This window comes from Phodopus roborovskii, unplaced genomic scaffold (genome assembly GCF_943737965.1).
Source record: "Phodopus roborovskii unplaced genomic scaffold, PHOROB, whole genome shotgun sequence".
Taxonomy (NCBI): domain Eukaryota; kingdom Metazoa; phylum Chordata; class Mammalia; order Rodentia; family Cricetidae; genus Phodopus; species Phodopus roborovskii.
The window spans coordinates 5,028,426-5,047,222 of record NW_026126460.1 but is presented as its reverse complement, the minus strand read 5'-3'; the positions used below and the strand labels follow the sequence as shown (position 1 = coordinate 5,047,222).

Sequence of the window (18,797 nt, the reverse complement as noted above, 5' to 3'; positions counted from 1 at the left end):
CATCTAATTACACTTAATCTATCGTCTGTGTTTATAATAAGTATTTGGTTCTCCCACTAAGCAAGCACATTAAGTCTCAGAACACTTCATGAACCCTGAAGTGATTCTCTATGGAGGGAGCTTCCTTCGCAAAGTGAATTTGGCTAGTCACCTGCACACCCAAGTCACCAAGTATCTGAACAAACTTCTTGTGCTCCTTTCCAATCCAGGATCTCATTGGATCGTGTACTTGGTAAGGTGTTACATGAGTGTGAACACTGATCCCTGTTTGAGCAAATTCTTTCAAGACTTCTGGATATGTGACCCAAGTATTGCTTCCTCCAGAATGGCCACCATCCAGCCAATACATCGTCCTTATACTTTTGATGAAAGTGTCTATGTCCTTGTCTTTCTTGGCTTCCTTCAACTCAAACAGCAACTGGTTCAAAACAACACAGCCTTTACTGAATCCAATCAAAGTAAATGATGCACCATTCAATGATAGTGGAGCAAAACTCACAGCAGACTCATCCCCATTTTCACAGGTCCTTTCTTTTTCCTCTTGGCCACCATTACTAGCAGTAGAAGAATTAGACTCACAGTTAGATGCTTTACAATCCTTATCCCAAACACTGCTATTATTGGACAGCACACCGTTCTGAGTTAAGTTGAAAGCATTAACTAATAACATGTACAAGTGCTTAAAGGCCCCAAAGTCTGGATTGTGTTCTGGTGCACCAAACATGTTGCTTTTCACAAAATTGTCATAGCAGCTGAATTTGTGCAAATGCATTCGGGAACACTTTATCACCCAAATGTAACTATTGGGAAAACGGTGGGCTAAGATGGTAGCAATATTTTCTAGACTCCAGTTTTTCCATTGGTAATTCTCAGGATGACGAGTCATAACTTCATGGTAATTCTGAAAAGAAAGATGAAATAGGCATTAAAAGTGGATTTACCTATAAGAAAAACTTTACATTGTTATTGAGGAAGTTTTGATGACCAACCTATGGTTAACGTACTCAAAACCTAAAAGCTGTTATCACCTTCTGGCTCTGATTTTGAATGAAACACTTCACTCAGGTTAATCTTCATTAAGAGACAAGGTAATAAATTTACTTACACTAAGTATTAAGAATTTCTGAACAACAACTTAGAAAGATAAATTTTAGTTTCATAAATTTATAATTTTGATTTAGTACACATGTAATAAAGTCCCCTAATTCAACTAATATAAATTTGGTTAGCTCTTTAGATCAAGACATAATTTAAAAATACTTCCTTTTCAATGAGCTGCTGCCCTGCAAATCTATAATAAAATCTGTCATAGGCATGGAGATTCTGCTACCAACCTAACTGCTAAGCCTGACTTCAGTTTTTTTGGCTACCAAGCAGCAAGGACAGGACAGAAAATCTTAGTATACATTTGTCACTACATTCTAAAATTCCTATAGGTGCAAAACTAGGTTTAAATAATCATAATTTAAAGTTGGTAACAGAGACTACAAAATTGCCTCCCATGGTTTTCTTTTTAATTTGTTCAATTTCACATGTATGGAATAGCTCAAATTTAGATTATTAAAATTAGGATTACATTGAAATTTTGTTCACTTACTTATTGTTATTTAGATTTTTACTCTTGTCTGTCCATTCCATTTGCCTTTTGTATATAGATTTCATTTATCTAGATGTGTTCTATGTAAAGTAATAATATATTTTTGTTTCGACAATATATGTGTATTTTCTTCCATTTACTTTTATTAATGGTGATATTTATTTTCCCCCCTTTTTTGAGACACTATCATGATACAGCCCAGGCTGTGATTCTCCTGTTTCAATTCTCTGAGTAGCAGGAGGCTTGACTTTTTCACTTTAAAACCTTTCAAAGTTGGAATATTTGCTATGTACATTTTTTTCCTATCAAAAATAGACTACAAAAAAGTTATCTACAAAGATAAGTTTACCTGTATTAGAAATAATTAAAATTTAGGTGGCTAGCAGTTCAATTTTCTCTAGTACATATCCAAATATGCAATTATGTAACAAGAAAATATCCTTTCCCTCTCTACTAAGCAACCAGAAGCTTAGATGTAATTTTTCCTTAAAAATATGCTGAAAGGCATGACTCTATACCAATACAGATTTGCATAATAGTTTTTAGACATCATTAAAATACTACTGAAAATAGCAGTAAAACCTGCACTAGAAATGTACAAGATTGAGCTATTTTCTACACTCTTACTTAACTTCAATGCTAATAGCTAATTTTTTAAAATCCGGATAGTATAAGAATATGCAATGCTTGATTTAATTTGCATATTTGATTTCAAATTAGGTTAAACATTTTTCTGTCTGCTGGCAATTTTTTATTTTTGTTAACTATGTGTCCTTTGATAATTTTTTCACTGTAACTTTCAATTCCCCAATATTTCTATTTCATTTATGGTTTCATTAATATTACTATTTCATCAATAATTTGTCATTTATCTATTAGTAGTTTGCGATGTATGTTCTAAATACATTCTAAGAGGATAAGTTGACTTTTTATGGATTTTGCCATTACCCTCTGTACATCCAGGTTTATTATACACAAACTGTCATAAAAGAAACAGCTTAGATTTGGAAGGGCTTACCCATTACCTTTTGTTATTGTTTGTAAACATTATATTTTGTGTGTGCCAGCATGTGTGGAGGTCAGAGGACAACCTGCAGGAGTGGTTCTCTCCTTCTACCATGTGAGTCTTGGGAACTGAACTCAGTTGTCCACTGTGACAAGAGCCACCTTTACCCACAAAGCCATCTTGGATCCCACCCCCCCCCCCTTTGAGACAAGGTCTCATGTAGTCTAGGCTGGCCTTAAACTCATTGTGTAGTGAAAATGACATTGAGTTGCTTTTCCTGCCTCCTATTTAATTCATTTTTATAAGGTAGGTGTGGTGACACATGTCTGTAGACTTCGCACTTAGGAGGCTGAACCCAAGAGGCTCCAGAATTCAAGAGGAACTGGGGCTACACATAGTGAAAGCATTGAGAATTAATTAACAAATAAATAAATAAGCAAGCTTCTTATAACTGAGAACCCCCAAATCCTGAAACTATAAAATTACTTACATTAATTATTTAATGGACCTGAGTGAAGCTGACTTTATGAATTTCAGCACCTCACAGAAGGTGCTATAAATCTAAACATCATCACCCTCATTACATGATCAAAAGGGGAGGAGAAAATGTTAATAGGGAGGAACTGAGCAGCAAAATGAAAACTGGAATTGTTACTGTTACATCAAAGCCCAGATCCAAGAACCAGGGTAAGTACTTCCACACCCTGAGACAGAACCAGATGCCCCCACAGTCAATTTGATTCTCACACAGGCAATTAACTATAATTAACCCACTGAAAGGGGTTTTCATCTTACTGGGGATATAATGCACTTATGTTTGTAGGAGGTAAGGCCTGGAGGCTATGCTTCTCTTCCCCAGTGAAGCAGAACATAAGATGCTTAGCCCAGTTAGATGCTTGCTGACCTGAAAGGCCCATCCCACACTGCACTGAAGTGGGGTCCAAAGAATCTTTTCAGCAAACTTCTTGTTTGCAAGTGTTTAGAAACATTCGTGATAAGGATTTAAAGCAGACGGACTACCCTGTGAACCAACTGAGGACAATGAGGAGAGCTACACTGAGGGAAAGGTACACTCTAAAAATGCACCCAGGGACCATCTTTACAGAACATAAAGTATACAGCCCAAGTACACAGTGGGCAAGCAAGGGGCCAAATGAAGGGAACTGCCTAAGAAAGCGCCAGAAGACCCAGAGAAAAATGATCAAGACAAATCCTCATGGTCATTTATCCTTTAGGAAAGCAAGATTTGGTGACATCTGCAATTCTGGTACCCTCAGGAAACTAGGTCTTACTATTGAGGAACATGGAAGCCATATGAAGGATTTTGAAGGGGGTTGTATAATGAGACCTTCGCTTTTAAGCCACTGTCTCATCATTTTAGATATACTAAGAGGGTGGAGGCATTGCATTTGTTGTTAATTAGAGATGATGTATGAAATTCATCTAAGGATGACTTCTGGTTTCTTTTTCTTCCAATTTTTGAGACAGGGTTTCTTTGTAGCTTTGGAGCCTGTCCTAGAACTTTAACTCACAGAGATCTGCCTGCCTCTGCCTCCCAGTGCTGGGTTTAAGGGGGCGTACCACCACCACCTGGCTTGACATCAGATTTCTAAACTGAAATAGACATTTTCATTAACTTGGATAAGGAAGACTGCTTAGGAGTGAACAGATTTTCAGTTTTAGATGGCTACTAACTGGCAATGCAATTGGTGAATCCGTAAATATCTGGCTTATGTCTAAACTAAATGAACACCAAGGGTTGTCAGGGCATAGGCAATAGGTAAAGCCACAAAATGGAAAGAGATCACTGAAAACGTAGAGAAAAGGTCCGGAATGCAGCACTGGAGCACCAGAGATGAGGAGGGGTGGTGCTCACTGAGTTACTCCAGCGTCTAACCTTGACTGATGCCATTTGAACTATTGCCCCATTTTATAACTGAGGTACTTCAATAAGAAAACTTAACATCTGCACAGATTTTAAGCTAAAAAGTACAGAATGGAGTGCTAAATCTAGGCAGTTTGGCCTTGAAGCCTTGCGATGATGCACTTCCCTCCATTTCTTTTCCAGAAGACCTAGTCCTCTATGAATGCCACACTCCACTCTGCCACTGTCCAAAGAGCTAATGGGATGGATCATGGTGAAACTACAACACTTTAGGCTCTGTTCGAAGACAGGTGGATGGTCCCTCTGGCACACTTCCACCAGAAAGTGCTCGGCTGCCATGACCACCACCACCGCCGCCACCACAGCCACTGCCGCTGCCAGAATGCATGAAGTAGCTGGTCACAAATCTCTGGAAGTTAATGTCAGAAGCAACATGTTTGTTTTCCATTCTGACTACAAGGACACATAGATTTCCTTAAATCGAAATCCAAGGTTTTTTACCGGTCTCCATTAGCAATTAACTAGTCAATTCACTGGTTTGAGAGCAAGAGCACTATGACCTTTAAGTATATCATTTTCAAGTTCCAAGTTCAAGTTATAGTTCTAGTATGGGGAAGATACCTAGCTATGTTCTAACTTGATGTCTACCCCAGCACTAACAGAACTTACTGGGATGGCTCATTTTCTACGGAAATGCTGTCTTTATCTTCGCTGTCAACATGGTAGACACAAGTCACCTGTGGTGATTCAACACTTGGCAATACAACTAATGACACAGTGAATTCTGACTCTTCATTTTAACTAATCCAGATACCCTCATGTGGCTAATGTATTCATTACACCATGAAGTTTTAGATTAAAACCCATCTTCCAGGACAGCTCTAGCATGGTCATTTGTCTGCAGCTATAAAGACCAGCAACACGGAAAAAAAAACAAAAAAACAAACAAACCAAACAGATGTGCTGGATTCAAATGGGCCTCGATACCGCTAGCATTGCTGGCAATGACATTTCTTCCACTACCGTGTTTTAGGGTTACAGAAAAGGTCACACTTAAGCAATGGATGTATTTTTGGTTAGTCAGCGTTTTCTAAACAGCACAAACACACAGTCGACTGAGACAAGGCTGGAGCTGTGCGTGCGTGTCCCTGTCCCCGTCGTGCCTCTCCTTCCCACGGTGGCACCTGGATTGACAGTCGCCCTCCGGAGACCGCGACCCTCCGGGACCCCTTCCCCAGGTGGGGCTCCGACAGCAACTGGAGCGGCCCCGACCCCGTGGGAGAACCCGCGTGGGCGTGTCGAGGAGGCCGGGCCCGCGTTACCTGCACATCCCCGGGGAAGTAGAGGACGTGGTGCCTCGGCTCCTGGGCTGCTCCCTCCCCGGCCGCCAGCAGGAGCAGTTCGTTTCTGCGCTGTGGGTCGGAGCCTGGCACGGTGGAGCGCTGCAAGCGGTGGCTGTCCGCCGGGGAGCCCCGCGCGCCGCCGCCCGGGTTCATGGCTCGGGCCTGCGGGCCGGACGCCAAGTCTCCGGAAGCGAGCAGCGGCCGCAGGAACAGGAGCAGCAGGGCCGGAGACCTCGGCCGCAGGAACACCCTCATGGGGGTCGGGCCGCCAGGGCCGCGCGCTCCGGGCGGCGGGGGCGGGGCCTCGGCCGCCCAACCGCCCAGGCTCGCGGTGACGTCAGCGCGCCAGGTACGTCAGGAGGGAGGGGTGAGCGGGGGGCGTGGACTAGGTCTAGCCGGGAAATTCGAACGCTAGTGTGGGATCCCGAAGCCTAGAGCTGGAGGCAGTTTGGGCTCATGCACAGTAGCAGCTGCTTAGGGTCGCTGTGCAATCAAGTCCTGTGTTTAAAAGTTTGGGTAGGTTCATCTTCACGGTGAAGATTATCCGGTCAGAGGCAATGTAGAGTAGTAATTCTGGAAGTCTTTTACGTGCCCGAAAGTGAACGGAGTCTCCTTTATCCTAACGTCCCCAAGTAGGTTTCACATCTAGTCTTGGGCATTTCTAATTGGTAAGAGCGATCAGGGCACATGGCTTAGGGAAGGATGGAGGAATGCCTTTCTTGTTCGCACATTTACTGTGGGGTGTTTACAGCCAATAGGACTTTCTATTTAGGGTTTTGAAACCAGTTTGAAAAGTGTAGAGATAGGGCTGAGCCAAATTTATGTTAAAGATGGGACATACTTCAGACATGTACATGTGTTTGTTTGCTGGTGTAGGCCTGAAGTGGACTTTGGGTGTAGCAATTGAGATTGCTGGAAAGAAGTTGAAACTTAAATGGAAGTTCCTGCAAGAATGATTAACTTATTAGAGCTGGAGTGATTAGGGAGAAATTATAATGTTGCAAGTCCAGAGCCTAATTATAGTTTATCTTGGACTGCCTTCAGCTCCTTTAATTAATAGCCTATCCTAGCCCACCTGTGTGTCTGAGTAGCCAGCATCCCAGTAAATGTAGATGACCGTTAGAATGTATTAACTTTGCAGGGCACTAGTTTCCAACAGCCCAGAAGCTAAGAATGTTATCACATCTGGGGCCTGTAGCAGAGATTTTCCACCCAGTGTTTCCAGCAGTATATTTGAAATGTCTTAATTTATATAAAATTTTCTGGTTTGGTATTGTAAAACTTGAATTCACTCATATTCAGTTCACCTTTGAGGTGAGAGCAGTTTCTTGCGTCAACAGTACATCCCTCCCTCTCCATCTTTCCAACATTTTTATTTATTGATTTATTGTTTGGCAGCATCTCACTGAAGCTGGAGCTCATGGATTAGGGTACAATGGGATAGCCAAGGAGCCCCAAGGGTTTGCCTGTTTCTCCCTTCCAGCTTTGGGATTCAACCCCTGGGCTGTGGTCTTTCTGTATTTTGTGAATGATGGAGATCCAACTCAGGTGCTCACACTTTGGGGAAAGAAGTGGGGTGCCATACCAACTAAGTCATCTCCCAGCTCTACTCTGCCTTTTAAAAGTTCTTGTATTTGTAGGAGGAAAACATTAGCCAATAGTAAAGTTGAATTGCTTTGTTGGATTTCACTAGCCACCATTTTCTCAATGGCTTCAGAGAGGGATAATTTACCATGCTTTGACATAAACTATTGGATATCATCTGACATAATAAATGTAACTGAGGTGTTGTCAGTGAGAATGACCCCACCCACTCATATTTGAATACTTAGTCCTTATTTGATGGAACTATTGTAGGATTATGATGTAGAGTTGGAGGAGGTGTGTCACTGAATGTAGTTTTGAGGTTTCAAAAGCCATTCATTCTCAATGTGCTGTCTGCTCCATGCTTATGGATCAAGATATAAGAAGCTCTCTACTACTACTACACTAGCACCATGCCTGCCTGCTACCATTCTCCCCACTACGACGGTCATAGACTCTATCTCTCCGGAACCATGAGCTCCAAGTTAAATGCTTTCTTTTATAAGTGGCCTTGGTTGTAGGCTTTTGTTTTTTGTTTGTTTGTAATCACAGCAATAGAAACGTAACTAAGGTAGAAACCAAGAAAAAAGTTAATCAAACAAAGTAACTCAATTGCTTTATAAAAATCACTAGTGAAAAGAAATAGAGGTTAGTTGTACAGTAATTGGTGTAATCCCACCAAGGAAGCCAGGCTTCACTTTAGTTCTGCAAATCACATGTTGCTTTCACTGGGCAGAGGAGTAGTCTGTAAACCCAAGTATAGACATATATTGCTAGCGTAGCTTTTGATTCGTATGGACTGGTTTTCCAGGTTAACTGATTAATGAAATAGTCATATGTTGAAGGGGAACAGGACATACTTGAGTTTAGAGAGAAAATTAATTTATCAGATACTTAATATGTTGAAGTAATCTCAGTATCTCTAAGATAACTGAGGCCTTTGGGACATACAGAAGAAGGGCTGAAGAGTGAAACAACAAACCAAAGTGGGAAGAACCTGCAGCTGCTCAGTCACTCATTTGTATAACCCTGCAGGAGGTGTTTTCCTGGGAAAGCAGCAGCCGTCCCTCAATTTGTCATTAGAGGTACGTGTAAGGTGTACGGGTTTTTCCACCTGCCGCCTCTGGTCTTGTCCCGCCGCCACGCCGCCAGCCCCAAATAATACACAGAGACTCTGTATTTCATACAATACTGTTGGCCCGGTTACTTGTTTCTTATTGGCTAGCTCTGCCTTTAATTATTAACCCATTTCTGCTGATCTATGTATTTTCACATGGCCTTCTCTTACCGGGGAGGCGGCTGGCATCCAGGTCTCTCCTGAATCTCCATCTTGACTCCTCCTTACTACTTCCTATTTCCTCCTTGTCTCCTAGTCCCTCCTATCTTCCTTTCCTATTGGCCAACAGTGCTTTATTATTAACCAGTATGAGAAACATACAGAATGACATCTCCCATCATCTCCTCTTTTCTGTCTAAATAAAAAGAAGGGTTTTAACCTTAACATAGCAAAATATATTATACAACAGTTGTCAAGTAAGAATTACAGTTAACAATATTTAGTCCATTAACATTTAGCAAGATTTGAAGAAAATATTCCATCATCTATCCTATCTTTGTGTGTCTAAAGTCTATGTATCTTATCTTTAATACTAAGGAAAACTATAACCACAACTATCTGTCTTCAACTCCCTCAAAGACCACAGAAGGATAGTATATAAGCTCTAGAAATGACAGAGACAAATCACTGCCTGGTCACCCAAGGTTCTTTTGTAATCTTCCATGTTCATCCCATAGGCCATAGTGTGTCTAGCAGACTCTTCAGCAAGGCAGGAAACTTTAAACTGTCTTCTTGTATTGGCAGTTTATCAGTCACTTTTCTGAGTCCTGCATACTGTCTCGCAGACTCTTCCATGAAGCAGGAACTCTGTAGCAATGTCCATCTTGAATCAGAAGTCACTTTCCTGTGGGTCCTGCATGTCCAGTTTATACATCACAAGTCAAACAGTCCAGAAAAGTGCAGTATCTTGTCCACATGGCTAGTCTTGCCATATTGAAAGTAAACTCCATAACGAGTTTCTTCAATGTTCATCTTCCTTTCTGTTGCAGGTGGTATTGCCAAGAGCAATTATGTCTCACTGTCACGAAAACCCTAAACCATTTTAAATGCCATATTCTGTAGGCCTTTGAAATGTTTGAAGAATTCCTATCTATCTTAAATACATCTCTGTATATCTAGAAAACTTAACTAACTTAACTATATCTGACTATCATAGATACTATCTATAATCTGTATTGAATTATACATTACATTTCTAAACAATACTTAAATAAGAGGAGAAATATATATATCACAAAATTGACCTTAAATTGTATCAATAAATGAAAATCCATTCCAAAACAAAGTATTCATATCTATACCATAATTCCCTTTTTACCTTTAAAAGGAACTGGCTGTGATATATGTAGTTAGGCACTGTGTGGCAGAAAATTCTTGACTGTAGTTCTATTTGAAACTGGCCAGGGTGTAATAAAAAGGTGCACCATTACAGCTAGCTAGTCATGAGTTGTCTCGAGCAAAACAGTCTCAAACCGGTTTTAGGGTGATGTTTGTAGTTCCGATGCATCAGGTTGAGTCAAGTGGAAATGATGATGTGGGGCCCCATCTTCTTTCCGGAAAGTTCAAAGACTGCTGTTAGGAATCGTTATTATTCCTTGTGGAAAAGTTACACATCAATATTAAAGTAAAATTTTCAAGTTTTAAGGTATGCATTAGGGAAAGACAACAATAAGCATTAAAAGTATGTGAGAAAATTAGGATTTCAGAGAGAAAACTGCATAAGATATGAGTCCCCAGATTTTGTTTCTTCTGCCTTACACCAATTGGCTTCTTGATTTAAGGCAGAAACCATGAATTTAATCTTAACAACATGCTTGAATTTAGAGAAGGAAAGCCAAATCCAACTCCAAAGCCAGCATTGGTTTACAAAATTTGGGACTTCAAGAATACTAGATAATAGAGAGAAATAGATTTCTATATAGAAATAGTTTACTACAATTAAATATTTTTTTTTTTTTTTAAGCCGAATAGATGTTTATTCAGGGAGAAATAACTTACAACCTAGACAGATGAACACCAGGAAATTCAACCCGATCCTCTCCTGTCCGAGTCACGCCAGAAAGAGAACGCCTTCCTGGCCCCCTCCGACCTCCTTCCTCAGGTCACCTCCGCCCATAGCTCCACCCCCCCAATGGGCGTGGTCAGTGCTACAGAAGGACTACCTCACTACAATTCCCCTTTTAGTCTAAAGAAAAGATTTAGGCTTAATACAAAACTATATACAAAACAGTGAATAACAAGTGTGCTCTAAGAAAAGGAAAATCGAGAACAAAATGACCTACATATCTAGTCCTAGGGTGAGGGCATAATGGAGTTTACAATAGAGTTGTCCTAAGCTGGAAAACGTAAGTCTAGTACCTAAAATATCTAACTAGGAAGAGAGAATAATAGTTGTGATAGTTTAATCTTCAACCTCATCAAGACCTGAGAAGGAAAATAACAATACTAGAGTAGACAGGAAATGCGGATGGACAACTTCCAAAACGGTGCAGCAAGGACAGAAACAGCAAGCCACCTGAACAGTCACCCTAGGTCTCACAGCGACGTTGGTACACCCAGATTTGGCTAAGGCCAAGAGAACTTGACAGACCACAACAACAGCAGGGAAATAGAATGGCTGTCTTACCCTGACTTGGCAAGGTCAAGCAGTCTTCTATATTTGTCTCCTGCAAGCACATAGGACTGCATGTCCAAATCAGTGGTCAAGGTGGGGGCAATTCTATGCCCAACAGGCCATTAGCTGAGGCGAGATTGAACTCCAGCAGGAGCAACAACAGTGTCCAACATATTTTCGGGAAAATGCACGGTGCTGTCAGGAGCAACAGTGTCTCATGTCAATGGAGTACTAATATTAAAACATTTAAATGCCATGTTCTGCATGTCTATGAAGGATTGAAGATTAAGCATCTATATCTGACTAATCTCATAGGTACAGGAAATGTGAGTGAAGATAATCTGTAATACTCGGGAACTTAGCTAAAAAGACTGATTAAAACTTTCCTGAGTAAAGCAGGAACAAATACTTAAACAATATAACTATTTACATATACCTACATGTAAATCCCTAAAATAGAGGTAGAGTATAAGTGTCAAGACAAGAGGTAGAACTATAAAGGGCAGCAAGATAAATATCCCAAATTGTATCAATATACAAAATGTCTTGAACACAAGAAAAGTATACATACATAGAATATGGTAAAAAATAATGTGCATAAATATTATAAGTGGAAACATTTAACACAATATAACAAAATATAAACTTAATTTTACATAGCTTACCACATAGGAATACATAACAATGTAAGCTGTAAAATACTATCTCATTCATACTCAAATTCTCAAGGAAATAGGCTAATCTACTTATATCCCATCTAAACCATACCTTTACCCACCAGGTACGTGTGCTGTTATATGGTAAGTCACAGACATTGTAGCTCCCGCTTTTATGTCGCCTTGTTATTGCTGTGCTGTCTTCTCTCATTTCGTCCATCTTCTTCCACAAAACCAGTGATGCCAACGTCTGATTTTCTTCCTACAAGCATCCATATAAATGAACTCTAATTTCTTGCCTCTCTCAGAACAACTGGACTTTCAGTACCAATAAGAGGTCTTACAAGGACAAACTTGCTATATCCAGATGAGTGAATTTTCCACATGTCTAACCATTTTATTGTTCATAGTGTGTAAAGTGCTATGGCCTATGTCTGGGCTTCTTCTCAGTTCTCAAAAGGTTTAGTGGTGAGACCTCAGAATGTTTGTCCTGCCTGTCAATACAGCAGAAGAAAGTTTAAACTTTTAGAAGGGGTCTGAGAAAGACTTGTAAGGACAACAGCGAGAGTGTGAACCTAGACAGCAACAGAAGCCGTGTGGAGTCATCAGTAGTAACCCTGGCTATTTCTAACACAGCAGGAGTGGCAACGGCTGGGAAGGACTGAAGGGATGTGTCACAGTTGAAGAAGGAAGTCAACTCTTCACTGTGAGGCAGCTGTAAGATGAAGGCAGCGTCCTGCAAGCATTTCAAGTCTTTATCAGGAGAAACCAGATACACAGATGTTTATCATTTGCTAACAAATAAATGTCAGTATTTAATTAAACTTATTTTGTATCAAATTAAATGTATGTACAGGTCACATTTGGCCTGCAGGCTACAAATCCTCAACGTCTCTGCTAAAAGGTTACAAATGAGTATGTAAGACCAGGGAATGGAAAAAAAGAGACAAGGTCTTTAAATGTGGCTTCCTCTAAGAGACAGAGGAGGTGAAACTGGAGAAGGTAAAGATTTCAAGTTCTTCCATGGGATTTAAATGGAATCTCAGTTGATATTCTACCAAAAACTTAATTATTTTCTGTTATTCTTTGTTTCAAATTGGTGGTGGGCAGTGTGTGTGTGTGTGTGTGTGTGTGTGTGAACAGGTAGTGACTATTTGTGTGTCTGTATGTGTGTTAAGGAACCTCCATGCTGAACATGCTGAAACTAGACCCCGAGGAGACCAGACATTAAATGATGAGATATGCCACTATAACTTATAATTTTGCCCTAGAAGGCTTATTTCAGCAAGTTTTGCTAGCTAAAGTAACACATTGTACACTCTGCTTTCCTGTAACATGAGTTGAACACACACTTTTGCAAAATGTAAGTCATGCATATCAAGATAATATAGATGAACACTCAGTGGTTAACTAACAGGGTCTGCATACATCATCCATCACTCACTGTCAAAGTGTAAGAAGAATATAATCAACTATAGACAAGTTGTCAACAAAATACTATAGTCAGGTGGCATCCAACAATGTATAAAGAGGGTTATGTGTCATAACCAAGTGGAATTTCCAGCTGGGATAGATGATATTCACCTATAGTCCCAGTGCCTAGGAGGCTGAGGAAGGAGGATTATAAGTTTGAGGTCAGCTAGCTACATAGTAAGACCCTGTCTTAAGAGAACATAACAAACAGATTGCTTCCTCAATTCCTGAGATTTGTTCTAGGAATCTAAGTTTGGTTTTACATCTGAAAATCAGTATTCTATACCATATGAATATCATAAAACTAAAAATATCATAGACATCTTAATAGACACACACAAAAGAATTGGCAACATCTAGCATACTTCCATGATAAAAAACCATTCACCAAACTAGGAATAGAAGAACATTTCTTCAACCTAATGAAAGTCACTATGAAAAACCTACAACTAATTTAATATTTAATGGTTATAGAATTGAATATTTTCACTCTAAGAATAGAACAAGATAAAATGTCTACTCTTGCAGCTTCTAATCAGTATCATGCTAGAAGTTTAACTAGAGCAATTAGGAAAAAAAAAGCATCCAAACTGAAGACATAAATCTGTGCAGATGCCTTGATACTGTATATGAAAAAGTCTTATGGAACCTACTGAAAGTAATAAATGAGTTGAGCAATGTTACAAATCAATATGTAACAATGCAGTGGTTTTCAGTTCATGGGTAATGGAAAGTCCAAAAATAAAGTAATAAAAATTTCATTTACTCTAGTAAAAATACACTTATGAGTACATTTAATGAAAGAAATGTAGGACATGCATACCAAAAGCCACAAAGCTGTTTAAAAATTAAAGAAAACATAAATAAGTAGAAAGAAATCCAATGCCTATGGGTCAGAAGATGTTATATTGTTAAAGCTGCTACTTCTCTAAAAATTGATCTGATAATTCAGGCTACCCACATTAAAATCTCATCTACCTTATTTTGCTGGTCCTGAGATACACATTAAAGGTCAGGGATTCAAAAAGTACATCCTTCTTGGCAAAGACAAAACAAAACAAACAAACAAAAAAGTTGGAAGACTCACAGTTTTCCATTTCAAAATAGCAATGCTATTTTGATCAAAGTGCTGTCTACAGTCATAATGGCGAGGGCTAGGACACAGCATGTCTTCTCAGACTGTGGTAAGTCCTCTCAGTCCAAGTTCCCATGTTGCAGAGATGCCTGCCATGAAGATCTGGGATGGCAGGATGCAGTTCCTGCCTGGAGTCCCAGCCCTGAAGAAGCTGACAAACAGATGCAAGAGTTCAAGGTCAACCCACTCTCTTAGGACTCCAGTCTCCAGAAAATACAGCAAAGGAGGGTGACAGATGGGTTTTTAGGGAGGAAGCTTTGATTTAAGCCTATGATGAATTCTGCGTTAATGTTTCTAAAATTACATGTTCCATGTCGACATTAACTTTCGAATACACAGCTAGCTATTCTAGATGCTCAACCACCTGTGGGAAAAAGTGGATTTTATTCCTTTGAATAACCCTGTTCCTTTATCAAAGATCAATCACTACATTGGCATGAGCCTCTATCTCTGTTTTGTTCTATTGACCTAGTCGGTGATCTTCTGACAATTATTTATTTATGCTAATTTGAGCTGGATATTTCTTCCTTGCAGCTGAAACAAACCACTCGTTTATTCGAACACTGAAAAATCTCATTATCTCAATTTAATGAATGAGGAAATGTAAACTTAGCAAGGTTAAGTAACACATTCAAGATCATCTCACTAAATACTTGAACCTCAGTCTGCTGGTGTGTCTGCATGTTCCAATTTGTGAAAGATGAAAAATGACCTGTTCTTCCATACCTGGACTGGTACCTTCCATTATTGAAATACTCTTCTTGTAATTGTTGCCTTTTGTTATACTGCACTTCCTTATAAATGGAATAATATCTCCTTAGCCAGCATTTAATGCCTTACTTGCATCATCAGCTTTTTCTAGTACTCTATTACATGCTCAGTGGGACTACTCTCTAGTCTTGTATTACAATCCATTTTAGGCAATCAGCATTGGAGCCTCAAGTATTGAAATTCCACCTGTTAGTCTTCTCAGTTGGCATGTTTGTCTTTAACTTTTCTCAATTGTGTGTCCCCATTATATCCTAAAACTGGAATTAAGCATTCTTTTCTTAAAATAATAACAAAAGAAGGAGTCCTGGAGTTCTTTAGGGGTGTATCCTATGCCTTCCGTTTTGGTTATATGTATTTGGTTTATCCAGATCGTCCTTCTCCTGAATAGATATACCACATGGGACCTGGCTTTTATGAAAAAAAAAATGTTGTCACATAATATGAACACCCAAAATTTTTCTGGTTTCAAAGATAAAAGATATAACCACTGCCTTAACAATAGCTTACAAGCTAGTGGGTCAGACGAGAACAGTTCCTCTCCTGTAGCTCTCCTGTAGCAAGCCTAATGCTGTGTGGGTATTGCAAAAGGAAGGGAGTATGGGCTGGCCAATTCAGTTAGCAGTACATGCACTAGCAGGAAGGCCTAAGGGAACTTTACGGGTTAGACGTCCAAACTTTACAGCTCTTCAATGTTGGGATTTGAAAACATAAAGGGATATAACGGGAGAGGTAAAATGTAGCTGTATCTTTGAGAACATTTTGCTAACAGAGGTGTTTGCAGATCTTAAACAAGTAAATTTCATAATGTCCATAATAATTTCATAATTGCTAGAAATTCTGATAGGGCTGAATTCCAAACACAGCAGCGGCTCTGCTGGACAATGGGAGTGGCCTCACGCATACTTAGTGTTCGTGGCTCAGCCGTGACAGCCACTCTCACTAGGCCAGGTCTAGGAGACTTTTAAGCATTAAAATGACAAAGCTTATGGCATCACTCTTCTCTGGCTTCCCAGTGATTCTCTGGGTTTTCCTATGTTCCTTCAACTTTTCTGTGCACCCAGTCAGAGGAGTTTGCATTGCATATCTTAAGCAAGTAAATTTCTTAATGTTTTGCAACAGCTCAAGGACAATGAATTAGAATTAACTGAGATTGACAGCAGAACGGGAGACCAGCTAGCAGCATGTAAAGGTGGTTTAAGTAAGCAGTATTAGGGTCCAAATAGGCCAAAAATGAAAAATATCAAATTTGAAAGACGTTTAGGAGATAATGTAGAAGGAGACTCTTTTCTGTCTATCTCGGTCACTGGACTGGTTTTCTCTTCACCCACCAGGTTCTGCAGCCACTTAATGAAATGACCACTCTGAGACTTAATGTCAGTTACAATTATTTAGTCAATGGCTTACGCTTCTGACTGGCTAGCTCTCTCTTAATTATTAACCCATCTCTATTAATCTGTGTATCTCCACATGGCCCTGGTTTGCTGGTGATGCCTGGGCTTCTTGACTCCCTGGCTGCTACATGGCATCTGTCCTTTGTCTTTCTTTTCCTGCCTCTTTCTTCAGAATTCCCGCCTGGCTATATTCTGCCTGTCCATTGGCCAAAACAGCTTTATTCATCAATCAATAAGAGAAACATATATTCTCAGCATACAGAAGGACATCCCTGTAACGAGTACGGGTTTTTCCTCCCGCCGCCACGCCGCCAGCCCCAAATAATACGCAGAGACTCTGTATTTGATACAATACTGTTGGCCTGGTTACTTGTTTCTTATCGGCTAGCTCTGCCTTAATTATTAACCCATTTCTGCTGATCTATGTATTTCTCTTACCAGGGAGCCGGCGGCATACTGCTTTCTCCAGACTCTCCATCTTGACTCCTCCCTACTACTTCCTATTTCCTCCTTGTCTCCTAGTCCCTCCTATCTTCCTTTCTATTGGCCAACAGTGCTTTATTATTAACCAGTATGAGAAACATACAGAATGACCTCTCCCATCATCTCCTCTTTTCTGTCTAAATAAAAAGAAGGGTTTTAACCTTAACATAGCAAAATATATTATACAACAGTTATCAAGTAACAATCACAGTTAACAACATTTAGTCCATTAACATTTAGCAAGATTTGAAGAAAATATTTCATCATCTATTCTATCTTTGTGTGTCTAAAGTCTAAGTAACTTATCTTTAATCCTAACTAATGAAAACTATAACCATTACTATCTGTCTTCAACTCCTTCAAAGACCACAGAAGGATAGTATATAAACTCTAGAAATGACAGAGACAACTCACAGCCTGGTCACCCGAAGTTCTTTTGTAATCTTCCATCTTCAGCCCATAGGCCATAGTGTGTCTGGCAGACTCTTCAGCAACGCAGGAAACTTTAAACTGTCTTCTTGTATTGGCAGTTTATCAGTCACTTTTCTCTGTGTCCTGCATACTGTCTCACAGACTCTTCCATGAAGCAGGATCTCTGTTAGCAATGTCCATCTTGAATCAGAAGTCACTTTCCTGTGGGTCCTGCATGTCCAGTTTATACATCACAAAGTCAAACAGTCCAGACAAGAGGAGTATCTTGTCCAAATGGCTAGTCTTGCCATATTGGAAGTAAACTCCATAATGAGTTTCTTCAATGTCCATCTTCATCTTCCTTTCTGACGCAGGTGGTGTTGCCAGGAACAATTATGTCTCATTGTCAAGAAAAACCCTAAACCATTTTAAATGCCATATTCTGTAGGTCTTTGAAAGATTTGAAGAATATCTATCTCAAATACATCTCTGTGTATCTTGAAAAACCTAACTAACTTAACTCTAAGCTTTGACTATCATAGGTAATTATCTATAATCTGTACTCCATTATACATTACATTTCTAACTAAGCTCAATAAACACAATACCTAAACAAGAGGAAAAATATACATATCACCTTATTGACCTTAAATTGTATCAATAAAATCTGTTCCAAAATAAAATCTGTTCCAAAACAAAGTATTCATATCTATATCATAATTCCCTTTTTACCTTTAAAAAGATATTGGTTGGGATCATTAACCATTTATAACCAAGTCCATTTAAATGAAAACAAACATTTATAAACATTTGGGAATTTGGGCGTCGTTCTTTCCAAACTACTTCCTGCTGATAGGGGGCACTGTCATGGGGGATCCTGAGAAGATGTAGAAATCTTGGCTGTAGTCTGTAAGGCTATTTTGTTTAGCTGTTTTGAATGTAGGATCACCTGGTACTCTGTTTCAGGCGGCCCGGCTAGCTCAGTCGGTAGAGCATGAGACTCTTAATCTCAGGGTCGTGGGTTCGTGCCCCACGTTGGGTGCCATTTGTAACGAGTACGGGTTTTTCCTCCCGCCGCCACACCGCCAGCCCCAAATAATACGCAGAGACTCTGTATTTGATACAATACTGTTGGCCTGGTTACTTGTTTCTTATCGGCTAGCTCTGCCTTAATTATTAACCCATTTCTGCTGATCTATGTATTTCTCTTACCAGGGAGCTGGCGGCATACTGCTTTCTCCAGACTCTCCATCTTGACTCCTCCCTACTACTTCCTATTTCCTCCTTGTCTCCTAGTCCCTCCTATCTTCCTTTCTGTTGGCCAACAGTGC

General features: G+C 39.8%; 1 protein-coding gene and 1 non-coding gene across 2 annotated transcripts; one reads left to right on the top strand and one right to left on the bottom strand.

Moving 5' to 3' along the window:
• On the bottom strand, positions 1–6,155 carry CUNH2orf69 (chromosome unknown C2orf69 homolog). Its single transcript, XM_051190230.1, has 2 exons — positions 5,811–6,155; positions 1–901 (listed from the first exon to the last, which is right to left on the bottom strand). Exons 1-2 carry the CDS (start codon positions 6,084–6,086, stop codon positions 77–79), a joined length of 1,101 nt encoding a protein of 366 aa, XP_051046187.1. The 5' UTR covers positions 6,087–6,155; the 3' UTR covers positions 1–76.
• A 12,280-nt stretch (positions 6,156–18,435) lies between these two features.
• Trnak-cuu (transfer RNA lysine (anticodon CUU)) lies at positions 18,436–18,508 on the top strand. The gene has a single exon. It is a non-coding gene; the product is annotated as a tRNA-Lys (tRNA).
• The last annotated feature ends 289 nt before the right edge of the window (positions 18,509–18,797 follow it).